At 34.5% G+C, this 24,669-nt stretch overlaps 2 protein-coding genes across 5 annotated transcripts in view; one reads left to right on the top strand and one right to left on the bottom strand.

The window, feature by feature from the left end:
• LOC132140614 (target of rapamycin complex 2 subunit MAPKAP1-like) overlaps nucleotides 1–2,694 on the bottom strand; it is a 36,289-nt gene extending 33,595 nt beyond the window's left edge. The window contains exons 1-2 of one of the 2 annotated variants that reach the window (XM_059549435.1): nucleotides 2,500–2,694; nucleotides 714–1,159 (exon numbers count right to left, since the gene is read on the bottom strand). In XM_059549435.1, coding sequence (XP_059405418.1) covers nucleotides 714–987 — 274 coding nt within the window. In that variant the 5' untranslated portion in view covers nucleotides 988–1,159; nucleotides 2,500–2,694. The remainder of the gene's footprint in view (nucleotides 1–713; nucleotides 1,160–2,499) is intronic. The other variant, XM_059549436.1, reaches the window with a different exon arrangement.
• A 1,900-nt stretch (nucleotides 2,695–4,594) lies between these two features.
• LOC132140224 (pre-B-cell leukemia transcription factor 3-like) overlaps nucleotides 4,595–24,669 on the top strand; it is a 45,185-nt gene continuing 25,110 nt past the window's right edge. For all 3 annotated transcript variants that reach the window (XM_059549040.1, XM_059549042.1, XM_059549041.1), the window contains exons 1-2: nucleotides 4,595–5,230; nucleotides 6,461–6,534. In XM_059549040.1, the coding sequence (XP_059405023.1) occupies nucleotides 5,055–5,230; nucleotides 6,461–6,534 (250 nt within the window). In that variant the 5' untranslated portion in view covers nucleotides 4,595–5,054. The remainder of the gene's footprint in view (nucleotides 5,231–6,460; nucleotides 6,535–24,669) is intronic.

Genomic DNA, 24,669 nt, shown 5'->3' with positions numbered 1-24,669 from the left:
AAAGACATAAACTGATGGACTAGAGTGGTGTGGATTACTTGTGAATTATTGTGATGTTTTTATCAGCTGTTTGGACTCTCATTCTGACGGCACCCATTCACTGCAGAGCATCCATTGATGAGCAAGTGATATAATGCTACATTTCTCCAAATCTGATGAAGAATCAAACTCATATAAGCCTACATCTTGGATGGCCTGAGGTTGAGCAAGTTTCCATTTTTGGGTGAACTATTCCTTTAAGTTGTTCTGAGAGACACAATACTGGAATTTCTAACTTCAATACAATGCCTTGAATAAAATAAATAATCGATACCATTTTTGATAATACACGGACAAATTGCCACAACAATAAGGGAATAAAATAGGGCAGTGATTTATCAATACTTGAAAGAGTTGAACCTTAAAGAGTTAAACTGTTGTTTCGGTGAGAAGCTACAGGGAAGCCTTTCAAGTTTCTGTGACAGCAGGTTTAGAAACGGTTCTCATTCCAAATCTAGCCGAAAGCTGTAATAAAACAAACATTTTCGGAGTTTACACAAACGTAAAAATAAAGCGTAACTGGGCCATATTTGCTTTTCTAATCTCATTTAACAATCTTAAATTCTAGTGTGAGAAGTTTTTGGGCGTTTCGTCTTTACCTGTACCAACCACATCAGTAAGCTGGATTCAGGGCCCCAAAAGCAGCCAATTCTGAGATTCAGACAGCTACTTGCCTGTGTTGGAGCGCCGTCGGATGCCAAAGTCCCAGCTGGAGGTGATGTCGACAGACTGAGAGAGATCGCAGGTCTGGCCATCTCCTCCACTGCTGCCGTCCCCAAACGAACCCCCAGACAAGCCTCCACCAGCGGACGCCACAGACAAATGGCACTTCTCCAGATCCACGTCGTGGTCGATCAGGACCATCTCGCACATCCCGGTGTCATCGCTGGTCACGTGCGACTGCCGGATGTGGGCCAGGATGATGGCAGGGTTGTCGAGGAAAGCCATTCTGAGCACCAGCCCCTCGCCCCTCACCCCTTGGTCGCTCTCCGGTTCTCCGTCCGGATGTGCCAACCCTCAGTCGGAGTTAGAGGCTGAAGATTCCTCAGCGATGCAGCGTCTTCTTTTCCTTCTTTTTGGGGTTATTTTCTCCTCTCCATGGTTGGACATGGATGCCTGCCTGAAGGGTAACACAGACTAGATGTTTATCCATTAAGCCACAAATATTATAAGATGACTTGCGCAATATATATTCACCCTATTAAAGCCTACTGTATTATATACTCGTTATGCTAATTTCTACATGGTCAAAACTTCGCAGAAAATTCTGCTTTTCACTACACATTCTACTGCTGTCATTTGATTGACAGTATAACATTTTTAGTAATTAAATGTATTTTAGTCTAATTGTAAAAACATCTACCTTCATCTTGTGGTTCAAGTCTTTTTGTTGTGAAATCTTTACTGACTTTTATAAAGGAAATGCAAAAATAACATTTATTACTTACTGGACTGAAGCAACTGAAGTTTACTTGATTACCCATACATTGTTTTTTTAGAAAACGCATGATCATCAGGCTTTTGAGTAACTCTATTCGTTGATCTCTCAATCATTACTGTATTGCATTGCATTACACGTTTTGAAACTACAGACCTTTGATCTTAAAATTAAGTATTTAAATAGCACCTTACTAAGATATTATTGTGAGATATAGTCACAAATTCTATCTATATGCATTATAAGTATTCAGTTATATTGTTATACAGTTCTGTCTGATTTACAAGCTATCAGAATTTAAAAAAAAATTTGGCCACATAAATAACAACATCTGCAACAAATTGCACAATTCTGCTCAACAAACTGTGCAAAAAAAAGTTTTCACTAGACTGTTCCATTTTAAAGCATATTATTTCACGTGTCAGGCTTTACATGAGTGAATAGAAATATAAATTAAAATAAATATTAGCTTTCAATTCACATCAAATGAAATCATTCACTCAACAAGTCTTATGATGAAAACCACGCGGGACACACAGGTGTAATGGATAAACCAGTCTTCCAAGCTCAAATATATTGCTCTTATGAGGATGTTTGTGGTGTAAACACACAGTAAAGAAACACACACAGCTGGTAAGTTACTAAACCATACACTAGCTGTCATGAAACCCAAACAACAACCTTCTTAACTAGACTAGGACATAAGCACGGACACCCACACCACAAGTTAAAACGTTTCGAAAAATCTTGATTTGTAAACAAAATGACAAGTGGTGATGCTAAAATGCTAGTTAGCCAGCAAGCTAACAGTTTCTGATCAATAAACACATTAAGCGTATCCGTTTTGAGGGCGACCTGGTCACAAATGTACTCTGGTTGCTGTCTGAAATGAATAAGATTACATTTGAATAGTTATTTGGATTAAACACATGTAAGTAAGAGCTGAGTGCACGCGCTGGCCAGGCCCTGCTAAAGCTCGTGCTAATCTGCTCGATGAGTTTCAAACATCAGCGCATCATTACCTTCATTCATGCCTATAACAGCAGCTCAAACCATCACAGACGCGCCACACCGTCCGAGCGAGGGACTGACTGTACTGTCTCATCTCATAATCATGGAGATATAGTCCCAAAAACAGATTAAACGTGTCTGTTTACTCTGTTGTTCCTGTGTTGGTGGTCCAGTGAGCTACTTCCTGCGGGTTTACCCCTCGTACCGGAAGTACTGCTCTGGGAAACACCCTCTAGAACGAGCGATGGACAAGAAATACGGCCAATCAAGACTCAGAGAAGATTATCAACAAGTATAGCAGATAGACAGACCGCGAGATTATTTAATTTAATTTAATTTAATTTAATTTAATTTAATTTAATTTAATTTAATTTAATTTAATTTAATTTCATTTAATTTCATTTCATTTCATTTCATTTCATTTCATTTCATTTCATTTAATGTTTTACCTTGTTCCTTTAAATTTAATTTTTACTTCTTTATTTATATAATTTATTTCATCAAGTAGCATGTTCAAACTTCACATTATACAATATCTACAATTAAAAACTTTGCTTTGTAAGTATAACAAAGACTATCAATAAGAAATAATGGACGGAATGCATCAGGTTTGTAACAGTTCACAAAAACCCTACACAACTTGATCTTATAATTCAAACATTTTGCATAGTTTGTTAAACAAACAGAAAGAGAAATAAGTTTTTAAATAATAGGCTATGACATTTCTCAACATGCAAGATACTCTATTTACACTAGACCTTGCAAAATCACAGTGTTATATATACACAGATTGTATACAAAATGAAAGTTATTTTGTATAATATGTTTCTATGACGATGATGAAATCTAATTTAATGCACCATGGATACAACTGTTAAAAAAAATGAAAATGTGCAGTAGTTACTGTAATGATCAGAAAATTAGTTTAACCTGTTATATTGATTAGACCGCCTTTTTACAATGTTACTGTTTACATTTGTTTGTTTGTTTTTATTTGTTTGTTTATATATTTACACCTATTTGTTTATTTATTTTTGTAGTTATTTATAATTTTGTGTTTGACCTGAACAGATCTATAGAAATATTAGTTTCAACTGTTGCAGTTCGATTGATTCAGATCATTTAGATGGTTTCACATGAAGTGTATTTTTGAGGTTACCTGTCAATTATTATTATTTTTTTATGAATTTATATGGTTGTTTACCTATTTATTTCTTTGCAATGACATTATTTTTTTATTTATTTTCTTGATTGATTGCTTGTTTTTTTGTTTTGTGGTAAGTGGTAGCAAATGGCACTGTATAATATTTTCTGCATTGTTAAAATAATCAAAAACACCACCTTTGTTTGTTTTAAATAAACACTGACCATTTTTTAGGTCGGGGTAAGTTGTGTTTAATAGTTCTAAATTTCCGTAGACCATATTTTATCTAAAAATATATATTTTAAATATAATTTGTTTCTATCTCTTTCAAAAATATGTAACATTTTTTAATAATTATTATAATATAACTATTAATATACATCAAATATTTTTACATACAATCTTTCAGATGCTTGCCATTTAGCTATTGTTTTAATTTTTTTATATTTTTCATTATTATATTGATTTTATATTTTTGCATGCTGACTTTGTACATTTTTGCTCTTTTTTTGATTGTTTTTTCATAAGTGTGTTACTGTTCACATTTCGCTGAATGGATAGGATATGTGTCGTGTTCATTCATTCATTCATTTATTTATTTTTCTAGACAGCAACAGTGCAATGTCCAGGTGCTAAATAGTTTTTACTTGCTATGCAAGACCGTGTAAAGATGGACTTTTAAAACCACACTGATAAATATTCGCTTAAGTTTAAAAATGTGTCATGAGAAGCTTCGTATTAATAAATCATTATTAAGTTGCATTAACATGGACAGCAATGTAAAGTGTAATTTTAAATCTAACTTTGACCGAGCCTCATCCAGACGTTGGAAATAAATATGTATGTAATGGTGAGCACGGGTGCACACTTGCAGACCCCGGGTGGGCGGAGCCGCCTGCCTGCAGGTTCTCGTGCAACACTGGGAGCATCATCAGGAGGAGCTGCTGCGCACGAGACGCACACAGGAATCTCACAACCCATTACATCTGCTGTAGATCATCCAGAAGAGCGCGAGGCGCGTTTAACAACCTGTCTGCGTTATTCCACAGCTCATCAACAGGAAGAAGAACACTGGAAGGCCAATGGTTTACTGCAGCTTTTATGCATCCCATTTCTATTACTAATTTATTTTCTACTCGAGGATGAAAATCAAACATAGGGGGGGTTTCTGAAGTTTTGCAGAAGCTGCCTCTGGACTGCATGGAATAATAGTGTGAAGAAACTAAATGACGAACAGTAAAAGCATCAAAGTGCAAGCCACTAGACGGTTTTTGATTCTGGACATCGGCGGATCGTTTTATTAAAGCACTTTTTGTTTCCGCGCACTTTTGCGCATCCGTCATTTCCATTGCATTGATTCAGGACGGCATCAGCATCTCTCTTGTGTGGATTTTAAAAGAAACCAGACCTTTGAGTCAGAGGATGGAGGAGCAGAGTCATCTGATGCAGACCCTGGGCGGCGTGACCCTCGCCGGACACCCGATGGCTTTACCGGTGTCTCATGACGGAACCGACCCGAGAAACAAGCAGGACATCGGAGACATTCTGCATCAGATCATGACCATCACCGACCAGAGCCTGGACGAGGCTCAGGCAAAGTTAGTTTTACATTGACACTTTACGATGCTGTCTATGCTAGCGCAATTTATTAATAACAATAAGGTGCATTTACAACGACACACTTTTTGTGTGGTTTTAAAAGTCTATTTCTACAGTCTTGAATACAAAAACTGCATTGCTGTTGTCCATAAAAAAAATAAATAAATGAATAATAATAATTATTTTAGCACGCCACGCTTCAAATAGCGGGGCATGTTGTCACACGATATGGGTAAGGTATCACAGTGTGACATTAAACAGCCAATTGTAGGCTTTTCAGGGAAATGTAAACAGTAACATAATTACGAACAACAAAACAACTCGGTAAACAGGAAAGAATGTAGGAAGTAACATGCACAAATCTTTAATAAATTCATTATAATTTTGTAATAAAATAAAATAAATGTTTAAAAATAAATACAACACATATATTGAAATATTTTAAAGTAGATAAAACAACAAAATAATACATGAGACAAGAAAAATGTTAAATGTAACATGTCATTAAAAACGTTATAATAATATAATATAAAAATACAAATTAAATTGTATTTTAAAGACATATTTTTAAAATGAACAACAAAACAAAGTAAAGCAAAAAAAAGTTAAAATTAAAGATAACATGCAAAAATATATTTGAAAAAATTATAATGTTAGATAATATTACACAAAAATAAATAAATTACATAAAAAAATATATTTAAAATATTTTTAAAGTATATAAAAATATGGCCTAGAGAAATTAAAATGATAAAACACAACTTAGAAAAAAATAGTCTGTGTTTATTTAGAAGAAACAAAAACACTATTTGCTGCTAAAATATAAAAGCCTTAATTAATTTATGTGTTGTCTCAGTAAGTTGGTGTAGAAAATATTCTATAGCTTATATACAGTGTCATTTGTTGCAGACCTCTTTTGTAGAGACCAATGCAACATGATACATTTACCACATTAATGTTGGTTTAAACATAACAATATGGTTTTATAAAAATGTCTTTAAAACAATTAAAGAATAGTATTCCATAAATGCATGTGAAACATAATAATGTTCCTAAATCTTAATGTGAAACCTTGGCTGAACTCACATGGTGCTGTGAGGTACAATCAAGTGGAATCAAGACGATACATATAGTAGCACAGCAGAGGAAATATTAATGTAAAACACTGTGTTAATATGGCATGTATGAATGATCGGTTATTCTGTATCCTTCCTGTTTTTCCTTGAAAGAAAGCATGGGCTGAACTGTCACAGAATGAAACCGGCTCTGTTCACCGTGCTCTGTGAAATCAAAGAGAAAACAGGTAAGTGCTCCTTTATGCCCCACACAATACGCTCCCATAATACACCTGCACGGATGATGCTCTTCAATACAGACTGCTGTTACATTCACAATAGCCACCAGCAGTCCTGCAGAAGCTTGTGTTTATTACAGACAATAGTGTGTTTTACACTGACAGATGCTTCCTTACCAAAGTGTGAATGAGCTGTTTGTACTGTTTTCTGATGACGCATTTTAGAAAGTTGTGGTTGATACCTGCAGTTCTACTCAGCAAAAATGCATTTTGATTGCAAGTTGGCTGGAAAATGTTTTAATGGCATAGCAGAAACACAGACATTTGGAAATGTGCATTTCAGTAGATGCTGGGACCGTAAGTTTTGAATGCATTTCAGAAATTTTAGTGCACAATGTTATTATGAGAAGGAAATTTCACCTGATTTTTTTGGAGACATGTCAGATACATGGCCCAAATCCTATTTATTTATTTATTTATTTTGGTATAGTTTGTATTTTCTGAAGTTGAAATCTTTTGATGGGCCTCACTGACTTGAGTTTGGAAAAGAAAGATAGTTTTTCAAATGTCAACATGCTTTGTTGTGTTTCTAAAAGAAGAAGATTAAATTCAGTCACAGCATGTATTTTCAATGTATTTTCATGCCTGGAAAGAGAAAAACACATACATTTGCATCCATCGTATTATAATCATTTCTGCAGATTTGTGCAACTTAGGTGCAATCTCAATTCACACCCTTTCCTATTTATAAATGACAATGATTTAGTTATAATATTAACTACTGTAAGTAACATCATCATCTTCAACCTATTGGTTTAGAAATTAATTCATAAATGAATTAATAAATATTTGTATGTTAATAAAAATCTTTCAGTCATTTTTCCCTCAGTGAAGAGTGATGTTTTTTCTTTATACAGGTCTGTCATACTACCTTACAATGATTTAAGCTAAATATTTTATTCACAATTGTAATTATTTAATAAATTTTACAATATATATATATATATATATATATAATTAGGCTGGAACAAAAAGCATTTTGTCAGAACTTCTAGCAAATTACATATAATTTTGTTTATTAGCCTATAATGATCATGTTTGTAAATCTGAAATAAATTGTTTTGTCCAGAAATTTAATCTCGATTTAAAATCATCGATTTATGCAGAATTGTGCACTTAATGTCAGAAAATGTCAGGCCTGGAAAGGTCAAATAGGTCAAATCAGTCGTGGAAAAGTCAAATGGCTAATTTTTTTTCTGTGTATGCTCAGCTTAATAATATTTTATTGGCTTGATATTGCTTTCTAATGAAACTGCTTTGTAAGTAATCAAATGCCTTGGAAAGTCATGGAAATTCATTGGCTCTATGGGGCAATTGGTTGTGTAAATTGAGTATAAATCATTATTTAGTCATGACAGTGCACTCTAGTGCCAGTGCAGTAAACATTCAGACACTACCATGGTAGTGAGTAACTCAGCAAGCTGTATACACTCACAAAACAATTTTTGCAGTGCATGCATATTTGTAAATATGCTTCTCTCATTCTGTAAAATCAATTGTCAGATTGAAGTACAGCAAAGCAGTTGCTTTGGATTCATTATGTTGATTACAGTCATGCTTTATATTAAGTAAGCACTTCTGAAGTCTGCTGCATGGGGGCATTTTAGTAATGACACAATCTGACAGAGCTAATGAGTGAAATCAATCACGCTGAATATTATATATCTATTTGGGCAATACAATTTAATTAGAAGAGACTATAAAGTATAACAAAGAAATGAATATCAACATAAACATTGATGCTGGCTGTTTTGTTATCAATATATATAATATTCATTCATAAAGTGATTCACTAGTCAAGCAGTAGTTGCTTGTTGCATTTACACCCAGGAATAGTTCACCCAAAATAAAAATTTGCTAAAATAATAATAATAATAATAATTTACTCACTTTCAGGTCATCCAAGATGTAGATGAGTTTGTTTCTTCATGGGAACAGATTTGAAGAAATATAGCATTTCATCACTTGCAGTGAATGGGTGCCATCAGAATGAGAGTCCAAACATTCGATAAAAACATCACAATAATTAAAAATAAAAATTAATTAATAATAATCTGTGTGTTTGCATGAAACATATCCACCAGTAATGCGTTTTGAACTGCAAACCATTGCTTTCTCCATCACCATTACATATGATAATACCATGATCACAATTTTAATATTTCTAGTATAGTGGCATTACAAAACCATGAACATGACTAAAATGTGACGTAAGTATGATTGCAGACATGCATCTGAAATATCAGTATATGTATACGCATATAGTACACATTCCCTGAGCATTTACTGCAGTTCGTGTTGGTTTTGACTATAGCAGTGAGTTGTGCAATTAACTGGGCTGCTCAGTGGTTAAGATGCACTTGACTGTGGTGGGTGGATCATTACACTCTCTCGGCCCAGGCGGCTTGTGTTCAGCTTGCTTACCCCGTAGGCTGTGGAGGACTGTCAGAGACGGGCAGCATGGATCAGTGGCCTGGAAAATGGACACGAGAATGGAGAATAATTGATTTAAATCCCTGGCGTTCCTTCCCTGCTTATGTACTTCTATGTCGGTGTAGAGCTGAAAGCACAATGTACATTTCTTGAGCAAATGTTTACTGTGCTCGCTGAGTAACCAAAAGAATTCAACTAATGTCAATGCATTTTGAGTGCTTTTATAAAGAAAAATAGCTGGAAACTTTAGTGAAGTGAAGTGACATTCAGCCAAGTATGGTGACCCATACTCAGAATTTGTGCTCTGCATTTAACCCATCCGAAATGCACACACACAGAGCAGTGAACACACACACACACTGTGAGCACACACCCGGAGCAGTGGGCAGCCATTTATGCTGCGGCGCCCGGGGAGCAGTTGGGGGTTCGATGCCTTGCTCAAGGGCACCTAAGTCGTGGTATTGATGGTGGAGAGAGAACTGTACATGCACTCCCCCCACCTACAATTCCTGCCGGCCCGGGACTCGAACGCACAACCTTTCAATTGGGAGTCCGACTCGAATAACCATTAGGCCACGACTCCCCTTAAAAGAAAAACAAAAGGAAAATGGATTAGATCTAGTAAAAAAAGTGATCTAGTGTTGAAAATAAAGATAAATAAGATTATGCAACTTTGTTTCTGAAGCATTATAGCCAAGCTTACAATAATAAGAATGTTATGCTGATGTTCTTGTTAAGTTATGAAAACATAACCTAAATCTATGTTCTCTGAATGTTCTGAAACACGCCCAGTTTCCTTGAACGTTCCCTTAATGTTACTCTAAAATTCCAATAACCAAGAAAGTTTATGATAAGGTTGCTCTTGAATATTCTCAGAACCATCTGAAACTATTAAGTACTAACATTTTCTAAATGTTCTCTGAATGTTCAAAACATCCAGTCTTTTAAATGTTTAAAAAAAACTTTTTTTTCTTGGTAATTTGAACATTAGGAAATACATTAAAGGGATATCTCACACAAAAATTACAATTCTTTCATCATTTACTCACGCGCAAGTTGTTTCAAACCTATATGAGTTTCTTTTTTCTTGCTGAACACAAAAGAAGATATTCTGAAGACTGTGCAAGCAGTTGCCGGTAACCATTGACTTCCATAGAAGTACTATGAAAGCCAATGGCTAGCACCAAACAGCTGGTTACCAACATTCTTCAGAATATCTTATTTTTGTGTGTGTTCAACAGATGAAAAAAATAAATAAATCATGTGTGGAACAACTTGAGGGTGAGTAAATAATGACAGAATATTAATTTTTGGATCAACTTTAAGAGAATGTTCCATTTTATCATTTAGCAAACATTATTAGAAAGTTACTTTTAAAAGTTCCCTGAACCATCTGAAACCGACTCTTAAGAGTGTTTTCTACGAGTCATTTTATGATTGTTCGTTATTGTTTCATGTGCGTTACCCAAAAATGCACTTAAAGCAATCACACATAGCTGTGCTTTAAGTGCTACTTTAGAAATGTTAACCTAATGCTGCGTTCCAGACTCAGCTATTATATTATATCATATCATATCATATCATATCATATCATATCATATCATATTATAGCATAGCATAGCATAGCATACTTAAGTCATTGAAGATTTTTTCCCTCAGTCTTTGACACATATTTCCTACAATCATTTTTTTTTGTTCAGTCATTTAATTTAGATTTGTATAGTATTTCTATTTTCTCTATAAGCTCTATAAGCTCACGAAGAATGTTCTAAAAACTTTGAGAGAACCTTGCCAGAACATTCTGAGAACATTACCTGTAAGCTGAGTAATGGAACATTTTCATAGTTAATGCGATGAACTTGAGGAGAACTGTTTTCATACATTCACTTACAATCACCAAAGCACCATCATTTAAAAGACATAAAAAAAAGATGAAGTCTGCTGTCAAGACGACCTGAAAGACACTGATTGTGTTCCGTCAGCACAACCTCACACTCTCGACAGGTTGAGCTAAAGTATCACTCCATTCATATTTAATTTCCCTAAAGTAAACGCTACACACCCCACCTCGTGTTTTTGAATATTTTACATTTCCCCTGTGACGTGCATGCGATATGAGTGCCATTTGTGATCTGCAGCCATCCATAATTTTTCCACATGGGATAAAAGCCTGAGAGGGAAGGGTCATATATTTTATAGAGCGTAAATATAACAAGAGTCGGGCTGCTCAAGACATCACACGTGTGTGACTTTCACACAAGGCTGTTTCCTCTTTTTGTCATGCATCACGAGGTTGTGTGTTTTTTTCATTCATAGCAATGCAGGTGTGCTCTTAATTAATTAATTTATTTATTTTAGGTGCAAAACAGAAATTATGTTCAATCAATAAAGAATATCTTTCATTTCGCTTGAATTAAATCTTGGGCCATTATTTATGACTTATTAATAATGAAACTTATTGAAAATGTAAGTGCTGTTATATTTGGCAAATTTTTAAGAGAAAATTATCATATTTGTGAAGTTGGATATTGGTAATTCTTCTATTAGATCTACTTTTGACTACTTGAAATCTTGAAATATGAAACTTCAGATTTTTCATCTCAATAATTATTTTGCATCACATGACCTTGAAAAGTGGACAGACAGATATTTCAGTGCAGAAAGTCTGGTGCAAAAAGACTGCAGTGAAATGAAAATTTAATCAGCATTTTCTTTGCCTTAACAAGGCAAGAAACCCTCATTTGCTGCTGAGGAGAAGAAACTGATATTTTATTCATATCCAGGTTGGTTGGTATAAACTAAAACATTTTCTGAGATGAAAAAATAAGGCAACAATTGGAAGCTTGAAACTTTGCTGCAAAGCACAACAGCCTAAAACCTCATATGTTCTGCAATTTACAAATTCTTCAAGATTTACTGAATAATATTATATTGCAATGCATATGCAATATGATATATCATATGCAGTATAAGGTAAGTGCATTAACCATGTTATGTAATGGAGAAAACACATTTATTATAGATGCAATAACATAAACCTTTGTATTCAAAGAATTTTGTATATAGCCTATTTCACTGTCATGTCAAAATTTGACTTATATTGGTACTTGTTTAGTTTTATGCACAATTTAGATTAGATGTTTAAAGTAGTTTGCAATAAAAATTTATTTGAGAGTTTCTTCATTTACTGAGAAACAAAAGTTGTGCGGTGTTTGAGTCTGAGTTGAAGTTGGTCACCTGTATTGGTTTGCAGGTCCAGTTTAGGCCAGTGTATCGATATTGTTTATGAATATGATTGAGATCACCGTGTATTGTTAAAAGGAGGAGCTCATAAAATCTTTGCACTGGGCTTGATTTTCCCACAGTGCACTTCCTCTTTTCCCTTCTCTTTTATCATTGCAGCTCTTTTATATTGCTGTTCAGCAGGTTGGGTTTATGACTGTCTATCAGTCGTGTCGATAGAGTCTTATGGGAATCTCATAGTTGGAGTTGATTAGATAAAGTTTAAGATTTAGCTACAACATGATAGCATACACTACAACTAGTGCTTATGCAGATTAATAGACTATTCAGATGATTATGTGACTATTTGAGCGTTTTTTATTTGTTAGTTTTTGAAATGATTAATCACGTCATGTCCAACATGTTAATCTAACGGCTTTTTAAAAATGACTAGTCTTTTAAAATATTTCTTTAAAATTGTTTGATGTTGTTGTCGTCAAGAACAGCTTTAATGTCAAAATGAAATCAGAATTGCTCACATTTACTTTAAATATGTTTTTTTTTGTCTCTTTTAGATTAAAAAATCTGTCTTCATAATCTTTTAATAAAATATTAACTTTTAAACTATATATACATATATACTATATATATATATATATATATATATATATATAATTTATTTAATTTTCAATAGCAACTTCTCTGGAAATTTGCATGCATTAACAAGATAAAGCCATGGTTTTAAATTCTTGTATTAATTTGGTTGACATATTAGAGTTAATTAAATAATTTTCACCTTTATAGGAATACAATTATATTGTAAAAAAAGAAAAAAAATTACCAACACCCCACCCCCGGGAATAAAACTGTTACATTTGGTGTATGTAGGCTAAATGCTATACTGAACTGGAGATTAAAAAAAAAAAACAAATGCAAAATTATAAAAACCTAAATGTGTATTATAGATGTTTTCTATAAAACAAAACAAGTTTTGAAAGAAAAATAGCCGAAAAAAACAATGGTTTTGCCTCTAGTGCCTTGCCTTAACACAGTAATTTAACATCCTTTTTTACCCCAAACACATAACTGCAACAAGTGAGATTTGAAGCAGACAAGGACACAGACAGCATGCTATTACACGGCTGCGGTGTCATCAGAGCGGCCTGGGAAGCAGTCTCACATTCTCCTGTCACAGGGAAAAAAATCAATAGTGCAATCCTCCCTGTTCCCGTCTCACTGGCGGTAATTGAAATAGAAAATCAAATGAGCGGCGAGCAGATAATTGTTTTATCAATATCCTCCTGCCCGCCCTCCATGGGTCAGTGGCGCATGATCACCGAGCGCTGGATATGACGAGGACGAAATGTGAAATTGAACAGCTCGGCTCTCGTTTATCAGACCTGACAACTCAGAGTGAGCGACTCGTGGTACGGCTGGACGGTGCAGCTGCTCCCATCTGCTCAGACTCCCATTTGAACATCTTAACGTGATAAAGTGGCTGCTGTCATCAGACCAACACGATTTGAATGTTTCCTTGCTCAAATATGTCCTATAGTTGTACTGTAATGTGATAGATTACAGTAACAATGGACACACGCTTGTGGCCACATATATAAAAGGCAATTGTATTGTAGGCTACTGCACATTAAATATGGTTAAGGACAATTAGATCACACAACTATGACCTCTACTCAGCTAACAACACCACTATTAAGATATGCAAGAGTTGTTTGTTTTCAGAATGTTTTAAACATGTTACATTTAGGCTACTTACTATTATAATTACAATGCAAGTAACCCTTAGCGAAACACTAATCCTAACCCTATAGTAAACATGTAGTTAATTAACATTACTCCGTATACTTAAATGTATAATTACAATGTAACAAGAATACCTTAAATAAAGTGTGACCAAAAGGTTTTTTTTTTCTGAATGCTCGCTAAACGTTCAAAACATCTATATATTTCAATGTGTAAAAAAAACTTGTTTCCTTGGTTATGAGAATGTTAGAGAAACAGCAAGGGAACGTTCCATTTGTAAACATTATGGGAAAGTTACTTTTCAATGTTCTCTACGTCCAACTAAAATGTTTCAGAAAAAAAATATTCAGGGAATGATATGGAAATAAAAAAAAAATGTTGCTAATGTTTTGAGGACATTATTGACTTTGAAGAAATGTTCTTTTAACATTACTGAAGAACTGAAAAAAGAAAGGTTTCCTTTTGCAGGTTTTTGCATGCAAGATTTAGTAATTTCTTTGGTATAATATTAAATAAAATCTACGACTTCGCAACATGACATTGAATATGAGTGAGTAATTTAAATTTATTTTCAGATTATTAATTAAAATAACCTTGAAAAGCAAATTTTGTTTAATTTGAAAATAGGAATGTAGCCATTTTTTGGCAGAAATGGCAGAATAATTTTGAAAAAATGCATGATATTCCACATGACATTCCAGTAATTTCTTATTTACCACTTAAGAAAGAAGGAGGAAATTGAATGATTTTAACAAATTCACAATCTTCTTCATGATATTCCAAGAATTTCTTATATGTCACTTGAGAAAGAATGATGTAATTCAATATTTTAAACATGAAATTATATTCTGTATGATATTTCAGGCATTTCTTGTATATTCTTAAGAAAGAAGGACAAAATGAAAGAATTTGAAAATAAACTGTTACTTTAAAATCCAATAACAGAAAACACTGGCACTTGGAAAAGGCAAGGTTCATGTGAAATGATACTGGATTAATTACATTTAAACAGTGATGGTAAAAATGCCATTCTCACTCTATGATGTTCATGGGAATGTGTAATATGATTGATACTATGCTTATGAAAGAGTCACATGCATGACTTACTGCAGTTCCTTTCCGGTTTTGATTTGGGTAATGAAGAGTAGCAGACAGTAAATCTTTGGCTCATACTAGTGTTTGTTTTAAGATGCTGATGTCTGCTATACTGCTTTAATTGCTCTTCTGTACTCTTGACCCTCTTGAGGGGCTGTTATATATCACACACAGTCATAATGAATTAGTCCACTTCACACACAGCATATTTCTATATGATAGATAATGCTCTGGAGAAACGACCTGTCTTAATTTATGACACCTCATAGGGGGGAGGCGAGAAAGACCAGAAGAGGATGTATGGATGTATGTGGGGAAAATAAATGTTATCCAAAATCCGACTAAAGCTTTAGGCTACGGCTGCAGGTAATGCAACTTTTGCAAAAATCTTTTCAAACTTGCCAAACTATCAATTCTGGCTGAGCTGCATTCAATGTAAAACCTGTGCATACACATTCTCTCATAAGCCAAGTGCAATCTGGAAGTTTTAAATTTATTTTTATTGGAGTTATTTAACCAGATTATGTTTATTAATAAAGTAAAATGTTTATTGAATGTAATATCAAGTGCTTGAAGGCATCTTGCTTTATTTAAATGAATGCAATAATACAGTCCCTGATTAAAAACCCTTCTTTGGAAACTGGATTCATATGAAATGCCTACACTGTAAAAAAAAAAAAAAAGAAAAAAGAAAATCCTTCACTTCACTGTAAAACAATATGGCAGCAATATTTTAGGTTATACAGACTTAAGTTAAATTAACAATAAAATACTGTATTTCATTAACTGATGTAATGTTAATAAACCAACATATTGTAGTATTAGAATCTGTTTTGAACCATTGTAATGCACTGATAACCACCAAAAACTGGTGGAGATAAGAAAAAGTCACATGATGAACCAAAGCTCATCACAAACACCTTTTCAACAAGATGAGGAGGGCTATACTTATATAGAAGGTACACAGTTTCATTCACAAACACTAAACCCCATCATGGTGACATACATGATACTTAAATAATTCAATAAACATTAATTTAACAACATTAGATGTAAGAGTGAACCCTAATATACACAACTGATAAGACAAAAACTAAGAAGAAACGTGTTATAAAAAAATAAAATAAAATAAAAATTCCTTCAAATATGAAGTGACATGCAGGGAATTCTGGGAGTGTCAATTTACTGTTTGTCACTGTAAATTATACAGTGACTTTTTCTTTTCCAGTTCCAAAAAACGTTTTTAAACATTATTTTACTATAAAATTACATTAATAATATAATATAAAAAAAACTATGGAAACACTTGCATTATAAAGTTAAGTAGATTTAACTATTGACTCAAAATTGTGTTCAAAAACCTGCAAAATAAATTAATTAATATCTTCTTAAAGGTACAATAGCAGATCTTTGAAAATGCTAACATTAGCCTGATAGCACTGAAAGTGAATGTCCCACCCTCCTTGAATCGCCATCCAAAGCCATGCCCCCTGAACACATTTATGCTCACAGACCAGAATACAAGGGACAACATTACTACAATAGGCATCATCAGCGGTTCCAATTTCCAGTCCATGTTCTGAAGTGAAGTAACCCCCCTGCTCAGGGAGTAGGGAGCAATGAACACGGTGTAGGGGTCATATCGATTGGAACACAGTTAATTCACATAGCTCGAGTTGGTCATCTGAATCGGGTGTGTTAATTAAGCGAGACATGTAAAATATGTGTGTGAGCACTGGAATTGGGAACCGCTGGGCTACATCATGTGTCATTAACCAGCGAGAAAACTTTAAAAGTACTACAATACCAGGAAGGAAGACCGGGTTGTTGATGTTTGTCTGCCATTCTAGCTCTGTGTGCACAGCGTGCGTGAATGCGCTAATGACATATTCTGTCTGCACGAACAGGGTGCAGAGGTATGCAGATACATACGTTGACAGGTAGGTAGGAAAGCTATTTAAAATGTTCAAACCAATCATTTTGATTGGACGTACATTTCTTGGTCCTATGCCTTCCACAGAATGTATAAAAACAGATAAATACATTTAAACCAATTAACTTAATGATTGCTTTCAGGATGTGAGGAGACTTTTAACCAGTATAACAAAAAATGTCACAATCACCTATTGCACCTTTAACCTTGCAGCCTAATATAGAATAAATGAAGTACATTTAACCTAATGGAATAGTTCACCAAATTTGGCCATCATTTACTCACCCTCATGTCGTTCCAAATGTATATAAATTTCTTTCTTATGTTAAACACAAAAGAATTTTGAAGAACCAAACAGCTGTTGGTTCCCATTGACTTGTAGCACAAGAAATACTGTGGAAGTCAATGGGGACCATCAACTGTTAGATTACTAACATTCCTCAAAATCTTTCATTTTCAGATTTGGTGCAATGGTATTTAACATAACCTAAAAAAATGGTTTTAATTAATTTTATTGTTGCTGTCCAAAAGAAAACAAAGTCTGAAATTCTTGACCAAAAATTTGACCAAAAAAAAGTCTATCTCTAAAATACAGAACAAAAAAAATCTAACTTAAATCCTTTTCGTTTTCCATGTTTTAATTGATTGATTTTGATCTGGTTAAACTATCCCTTTAAAAACAAAAAAAAAGAAAATTAAGATCATGCACCCATTTTTCCATCTCAGGTGCAAATACACGATTCAGTGTTTTCATGAGGATGTTTTAAGAGCACATTGTTATTCAAACACATGCGGTTCATTCAGATGAGGGCAGAGGAGTCAGGTGTGGTTCAAGCACACACATACCCATTATATGGTGTGTTTGGGCTTTTCAAGCTCTTGTGTGCCAAAACCGTTGTGTACGTCTGATCAAAGCCGTACGCTCCACTGGAGACAAGGCACGCAATACTTCACCTTGGCTCTGGTGCATTTCTTGGCATCACCTAAAAGCAATCTTTGTTCCTGGTTCTAGATGAAAGAATCAATCCCTGACAGCTACCATACAGGTAAGACAACAACAAGAGAAACCAAGACTGTTCGCTTCAGGGACGACACTTTAATTTGTGTTTGCTGCAGAAGTCGAACACAGAGGGAGTTTTGCAGCTGAATTATACCGATAAAAGACACAATTTTCAAGAAGCTAAAGCATTCATATAGCTGCTTACATAAGATATCAAAAAGTCTCAATGAAAATGTTATCTTTACAACCTACTGATTTACAAATAATAGTGTTTTTATGTGTCTTCATCTCTTCCCTTAATTGGGTTGTCGGAGATGTTAAAATTAAGTCTATCAAGTACAATAGTTTAACATTTGTTTATTTTTTAGGTTTTTTGAATGTTACAGCATCAGATATGCAAATAAACGTTATCTATTAACAGTGCATTTGACCAGGTTTAATGTCAATGACATTTTTTTACATCACCAAACATGATGTGCCTAGTTTTAATATGCACAGGAAAAATATCCATTGATCTAATACATTATTCTCTAAAATTTGGGGCTGATTTACCCTTTCCACCCCAGACACAGAATATTTTTCTTCTACATCACCATATGGATGCTTCATATACAATGATATTGCAATGCACATCATGTTTTCAATGTATGGAAAAGACCAGTTCAGAGATTGCCTTCGATATTGAAGAAATTCATACAGGTTTGGAATGACCTCTTTGTAAGAATATCTACATTGTAGATTCTACAACAGACTGTATTAGTGTTCACATTTCCACAGTGGAAAGCTATAGTATTCCGAGGGTCCTTGAGAGAACATAAATAAACCTTCAGTCCCCTCCTACGTGCAACTCAGAGGAGTCTTGGGAAATCATATCGATCGATAGTCCCTGTTCCAGAAAGATTGCTGCACACACACTAATGGGCGATGGACGTTCTCAGTGGCCTTCATTTACAGTTTCCATCAATAAATCTTCATGACTAAGCATGAGTGTCAGAGGTGAATTACAGTTCACACTGGCTTCCACCAAGCTTCATGGCTTGGCCTTTCTTCGGAAATGACCACTCCACATTTACCAGTTAATCTGGTTACGATTGAGGAAATGTTTTGAAATGTGATCATGCAATGTAAGCATATTCTTAGTAAAATGCTGGCTAAAAATTAGCCAAATGTTGGCATTTTAACGAACATGATGTTACGCAAACAGGGTTGTGCAGAATTCAGAATTGAAGATCCCATTGGTGTGAATTTGCATCAAATTGGCTAAAACACATAAGAAAATGGACTGGAATGACGGGAAGAAGAAGTCCAAAATAGTTTTTTAAAGGGGTCATATAATGCTGCTAAAAATAACATTATTTTGTGTATTTGGTTTAATGTGTTTTTGTTTATGTGGTTTAAGGTTCAAAAAACACATTATTTTCTATTATGACCATAATGCACATTATTGTTTCCCCTCTATGCCCTGCCTTCTGAAACGCGTCGATTTTTACAAGGCTCATTGTTCTGAAAAAGCAAGGTATGCTCTGATTGGCCAACTATCCAATCAAAAGACTCAGTCAAGCTGCTCTGCTCGTGCACATCCCATCATTGGTTCTCTTTTAGCAGTTCAATCAATGTATTGTTAGGAGTAATGAATAACTCTGGATGTTGATTTATTTAGCGTCAGAGGGAGTGTAAGGCACGTTTATAAACTGAATAACTTAAGTAATTTGTGAATTAGTGTGTACTGGAGACGCAAACCATTTCAAACGATTCAGATCGATTTGGTGAACTGGTTCGACCGGTTCACTAAGAAGATCCAGTTGAAAAATTACTTCACGATCCAGACATAACTAGATGAGACAAAACCAATAAAACCCATTACATTCGAGGCATCCAGTTGGTAAATTATTGCTGATTATAATGACTTATAGGTTCTTTTAACACATTGCGTTGCTACTCTATACTGCTCAAAACTCGCATTTAAATCATCATTGACAAATTATTTAAATATAAATAACGTACTTACAGGCTGTGAGTCAGAAGCGCCAGACTGTCCTTGCAACGTTTGAACTGCCCAGCTTTATAGAAACAGCCACAGAAGTATTGCAGGCTACTGGTTCAGGAAACAGTCCTCATCCTCCATAAAATGCGTTGCACACATCTGAATATTTGTTATGGATTGTTCTGGAACAGTGTTGAAATACAACTTAACCACAGATTTCTAGTCATTTTCTCTTTTGGAAGGCCAAACAAGTAGTTTTGCTTTCACGATGAAACACACAGTGACTCCACAAAATGGCAATGTCGGCAAAAGAGAGAATAAGTTACGCCTTCTTTCTTTGCGTGAACATTTGGGTGGTGTAATACAAATCTTCCCACACAGTGATGTAGACATGTTAGAACGGGCCGTTTTAGGGGGGTGTGGTTGACTGTTAACCTTTATATAGAATATCTCTTTGGATTTGAGACTTTAGTCTTTGCAACTTTAGAGATTCTCTTTATACACCAAGAGCTTGTAACACTCCAAAGAGAAAGGTAAAATTTAAATCGCATCATATGACCCCTTTAGAGGTGTATTATGGTAGTTTGATCATTGCATCAGGAAAAAATGTTTCTCTTTCTGTTTTTCTAGTTGTTTTTAAACACAAGAACATGTCCAGTATGAACAGCTTCTAACATGCAGCAAACGGACACGTCACGATTAGCGCCTCCTCATTACCCTGACACTGGTGACTGTTTTTCTTGGATTTATTCTTCCTAAACGGGACATTAACACAATACTTTAAGTGGTGCTCTCCTGATTAGCATAATTAACGTGCATTCCACTGAGAGTCTGCTGTCATTAACAAGGTATAGCTGGCTAATGAGGCTGAATGAATGAGCTTATATCAGGGATCTGATTGGCTGATGTGTGTGCACAGGTTAGTCATCCTGATTCATGCACTGTATGAAGATCCATCTTTGGCGGCTTCCTCATTTTCCCAGCCATTTCAGTGTTTCTTTATGGAGTGTAAATCAATACATAAATTGGATTTTACTAAAGCAAGTTTTTTTTTTTTTTTGGAAGCTAATTTCTGTGAATAGTTCCCATGTGTTTTTAAAACAGAAAGAGAGTTGTGATGGGAAGATCTGATCATTTTACTGACTCGTTTATTCTATCTCATCTATCCAAGTGAACTAATGTTTACATCACAATCTTGATCATATTCGGAATTAGAAAATCATAATAATAAAGATAAATAATACAAATAATTATGAGGTTTTTGTTTATTTAGATGTAAAGTCCGAATTCTGAGAAATAACATCAGAATTGCAAGAAGTCAAAAATGTGAGATGTACTGTAAAGTTACAATTGTGTGATTTAAAGTCTGAATTACAAGATATAAAGTCATAATTGCGAAATGTAAAGTCATAATTGTGAGATTTAGAGTAAAAAATTTAAGATGTAAAGTCAGAATTGCGAGATATAAAGTTAAAATTGTGAGACATAAAGTCAGAATTGCAAGATGTGAAGTCAAAATGTCAAGATGCGAAGTCAGAACGGCGAGATGCAAAGGTAAAATAGTGTTATATAAACTAAATTATAAGGTATAAAGTCTTTATATAATTGGGAGATGTAACATCAGAATTGTAAAATATATAGTAAAAATTGTGAGATGTAAAGTCAGAATTGTGAGATTTAAAGTTAAAATTGTGCGATTTAAAGTCAGAATTACGAGATCTTAAGTCAGAATTGCTAGATCTAAAGTCAGAATTACGATATGTAAAGTCAGATTTGTGAAAGGTATAGTTAGAATTTTGACATCTGAAGTTAGAAATATGAGATGTGAAGTTAGAATTGCCAAATCTAAAGTCAGAATTGCGAGATCAGGCTTCAATAATCATGGCATGTGTCTGAATTATTGCATGTAATCTAAGATTTGTGTTCTCAGTTTGCGTCTGGTATCAGTGTTTGGATTGGCGTGTTCCAGTGAAGTGTGCTTTCAGTGACACAAAATCATTGCAGTGCTAAACCTGCTGTTTCTCTCACCAGGCTGTGTTTTGACAACATATAATATCTCTGGAAACCCCTTTGGAAAGGTTTCCAGGGGTCGTTTGCCTGCAGTGATAACAAGCGGTCACATGCTTTAGCCATGAAATGACTCCTCAAAGACAAAATGACTTTCGAGGCGAAAATGACTTTCAAATTGATCTGTCGCTATCGACAAAATGCCCTGCTGCGTGAGAGCTGGTCATTATTCACGTTGTTTTGCACAGCAGGTCCAAACGTCTGAGACGGCATTGAGAAGCTGGGATTTTTTCATTTAACACCTGGAAAGAAACAAAGGCTTAAGATTTACAAACACACAAATCTAATTAAACTTATGCTACTTTTGCCCAATGAAAAACAAAGTTTCTTTGTTATTTCTAGGTCACTAAAATAGAGATATTGATTTGTTGCCTTTGCCCAGACTTAAATTAATGTACATTTTATTAATATTTATTCACATTGTTGCTGATAACATATTTTTTTATTTATCAAAAACTGTACTGCATTAGATTGGTAGGTAAAGTTAAAAGGAAAAAGTTTTAGTCCAAATGAAAATTATTTATAAAGAATGAACTATTATTAAAATAATTTTCTCTATGCAAGCTTAACATGTAAAGACTAAACAAGCCTTTTTCTGCCACTGAATAAAAAATAAAAATGTATTGTGAAGTATTTTCTACTCTAAATTGGAGTTGCAATTAACAATTTTTTTAGTGGTGAAAATGGGCTTCCAAAAAAGACTTTAAAATAAAATTAAAAATATTTAGAGTAAAGTGAAGTATTAATTTAAAAATCATCCAAATTCACTATTTAATTTCACAGATAATTGGCAAGTAAAGCACTGAAATAACGTGAAAATTTGAAATAGAAGGACTGAATTAGACTGAATCAGTTTTCTAGTTAAGTGTACTTTGGTCATCTTTGTTTCATTTTTTTATTACTGTGTAGCCTACCATTTATTGGTCGATTCTGAAAATTGTAAACTCTGGGACTTTCCTGCGTTTGTCCAACTTTTCATTGGAAGATCTGAAGCACCAGCCTGCTGTTAAAAACATGCGTCTCTTCCCAGGATGCTGTTCTTGTGAAGAGCTAGAGCGTCTCTGTCCTGCGGTTAATCAGCTGTGACACACTGACTGCTCTACAGCCTCTCCATGCACTCCAATTAACACACAAACCATCATTAGCCCTGTCATCAGAGCTGTGCTGGGTTAGTCCCTGTGTGGGGCTGGTGTGATGCTGACAGTAGTGTTGCTTTCGTCACCGAAAATTATGACTAAATATCACCTTCAACGAACCTTTATCATGTGACGAAAACATGATGAGATGCAACGTAAATGCTGGTCATGTGACTATGGCTTTAACTAAATGTATAATGCAATATTGTTGATGAATAAAAATGAGACTAAATGTGGTTTACAATATAAAAACTATGCTAAAATGTCTCTTCATTTTCGTTGACCAAAAGGAGACGAAACGAAGTGGTAAAATGTTATTTCATCTCGTTAGTCGCATTATTATTATTATTTTGCAGTATTTCTGTTTCTCATGTCTCACTTCCGGGGCTGCATCAGGTCGCACTGCGCAGACGCAGGCGACATCACTTCCTCAAACCCCACAAGACGACAACAAACAAAGTTAAGTCTGACACAGAGAAAGGGACGGATGTGTGTACTTCTAACATGTTTGGTTGGTAAAATAAATGTTGTAAATTCAAATCAGAGAGTCTTCCGTGTCAGCAATGGATGTATTCTTGAGTCTATAATGTAACAATAATATAGTAAGATAACCTTGTTTGAAATAGGTTTGGCTAAAAGAAAATTTTGGTTTTGTCTATACTACTAGGTACTTATACTTTACTGACTGGGTTAAATAAAATTGCATTACTAAAGAGAGGTTAAAATACAATTTTAATTGACTAAAACTAGACTAAATGTCATCAGTCTTCGTTGATTAAAACTAGACGAAAATAGTTATGGATAATTTTCAAAAAAGTAAGATTAAAATGCTCAGACTTTTAGTTGACAAACTAGACTAGACTAAAAAGAGTATGAACGTGACTAAAACTAATAAAAACTAAAATGACAGCTTCACACAATGACTAAAATTAAAAATTAATACAGGCTGCCAAAAACAACACTAACTGACAGTGAAGACAATAAGATTAAGGCCAGGAATACATAGAAAAGAGCAAAAACTGGTTTCTAGGGTGCTCCGGTTTGTTTCTAGGGTGTTTCTATGGTGTTTGTTTCTAGGGTGTTCCTATGTGCTTTCTATATAGAAATGTGGGTGATAGGGTGTTTTGATTGGTTGCTGTGGAGTTCTGGGTTGTTGCTAGAGTGTTTCTATAATGCTCTGGTTTATTTCTAGGGTGTTGCTATGGTGTTCCCGGTTGTTGCTATGTCTTTGCTAGGGCATTATGGGTTGTTTAAACAGTATTTCTTTGTGGTTGCTATGGTGTTCTCATTTGTTTATAGGGTGTTGCTATGTGGTTGCTGTGGTGTTCTGGGTTGCTACAGAGCTTCCAGATTGCTAAGGTTTTGTAGGGTGTTGCTATGTCCTGCATTGTTAAGTCTCTGTATCCAAGGATTTGTGTAAAATGACTACCCTTCAGTTTGAGCAAAAGTAATG

The sequence above is a fragment of the Carassius carassius genome, chromosome 5, assembly GCF_963082965.1.
Source record: "Carassius carassius chromosome 5, fCarCar2.1, whole genome shotgun sequence".
NCBI lineage: Eukaryota > Metazoa > Chordata > Actinopteri > Cypriniformes > Cyprinidae > Carassius > Carassius carassius.
Note: the sequence above shows the minus strand (reverse complement) of the source record. Positions and strands in the feature narration are given on the sequence as shown.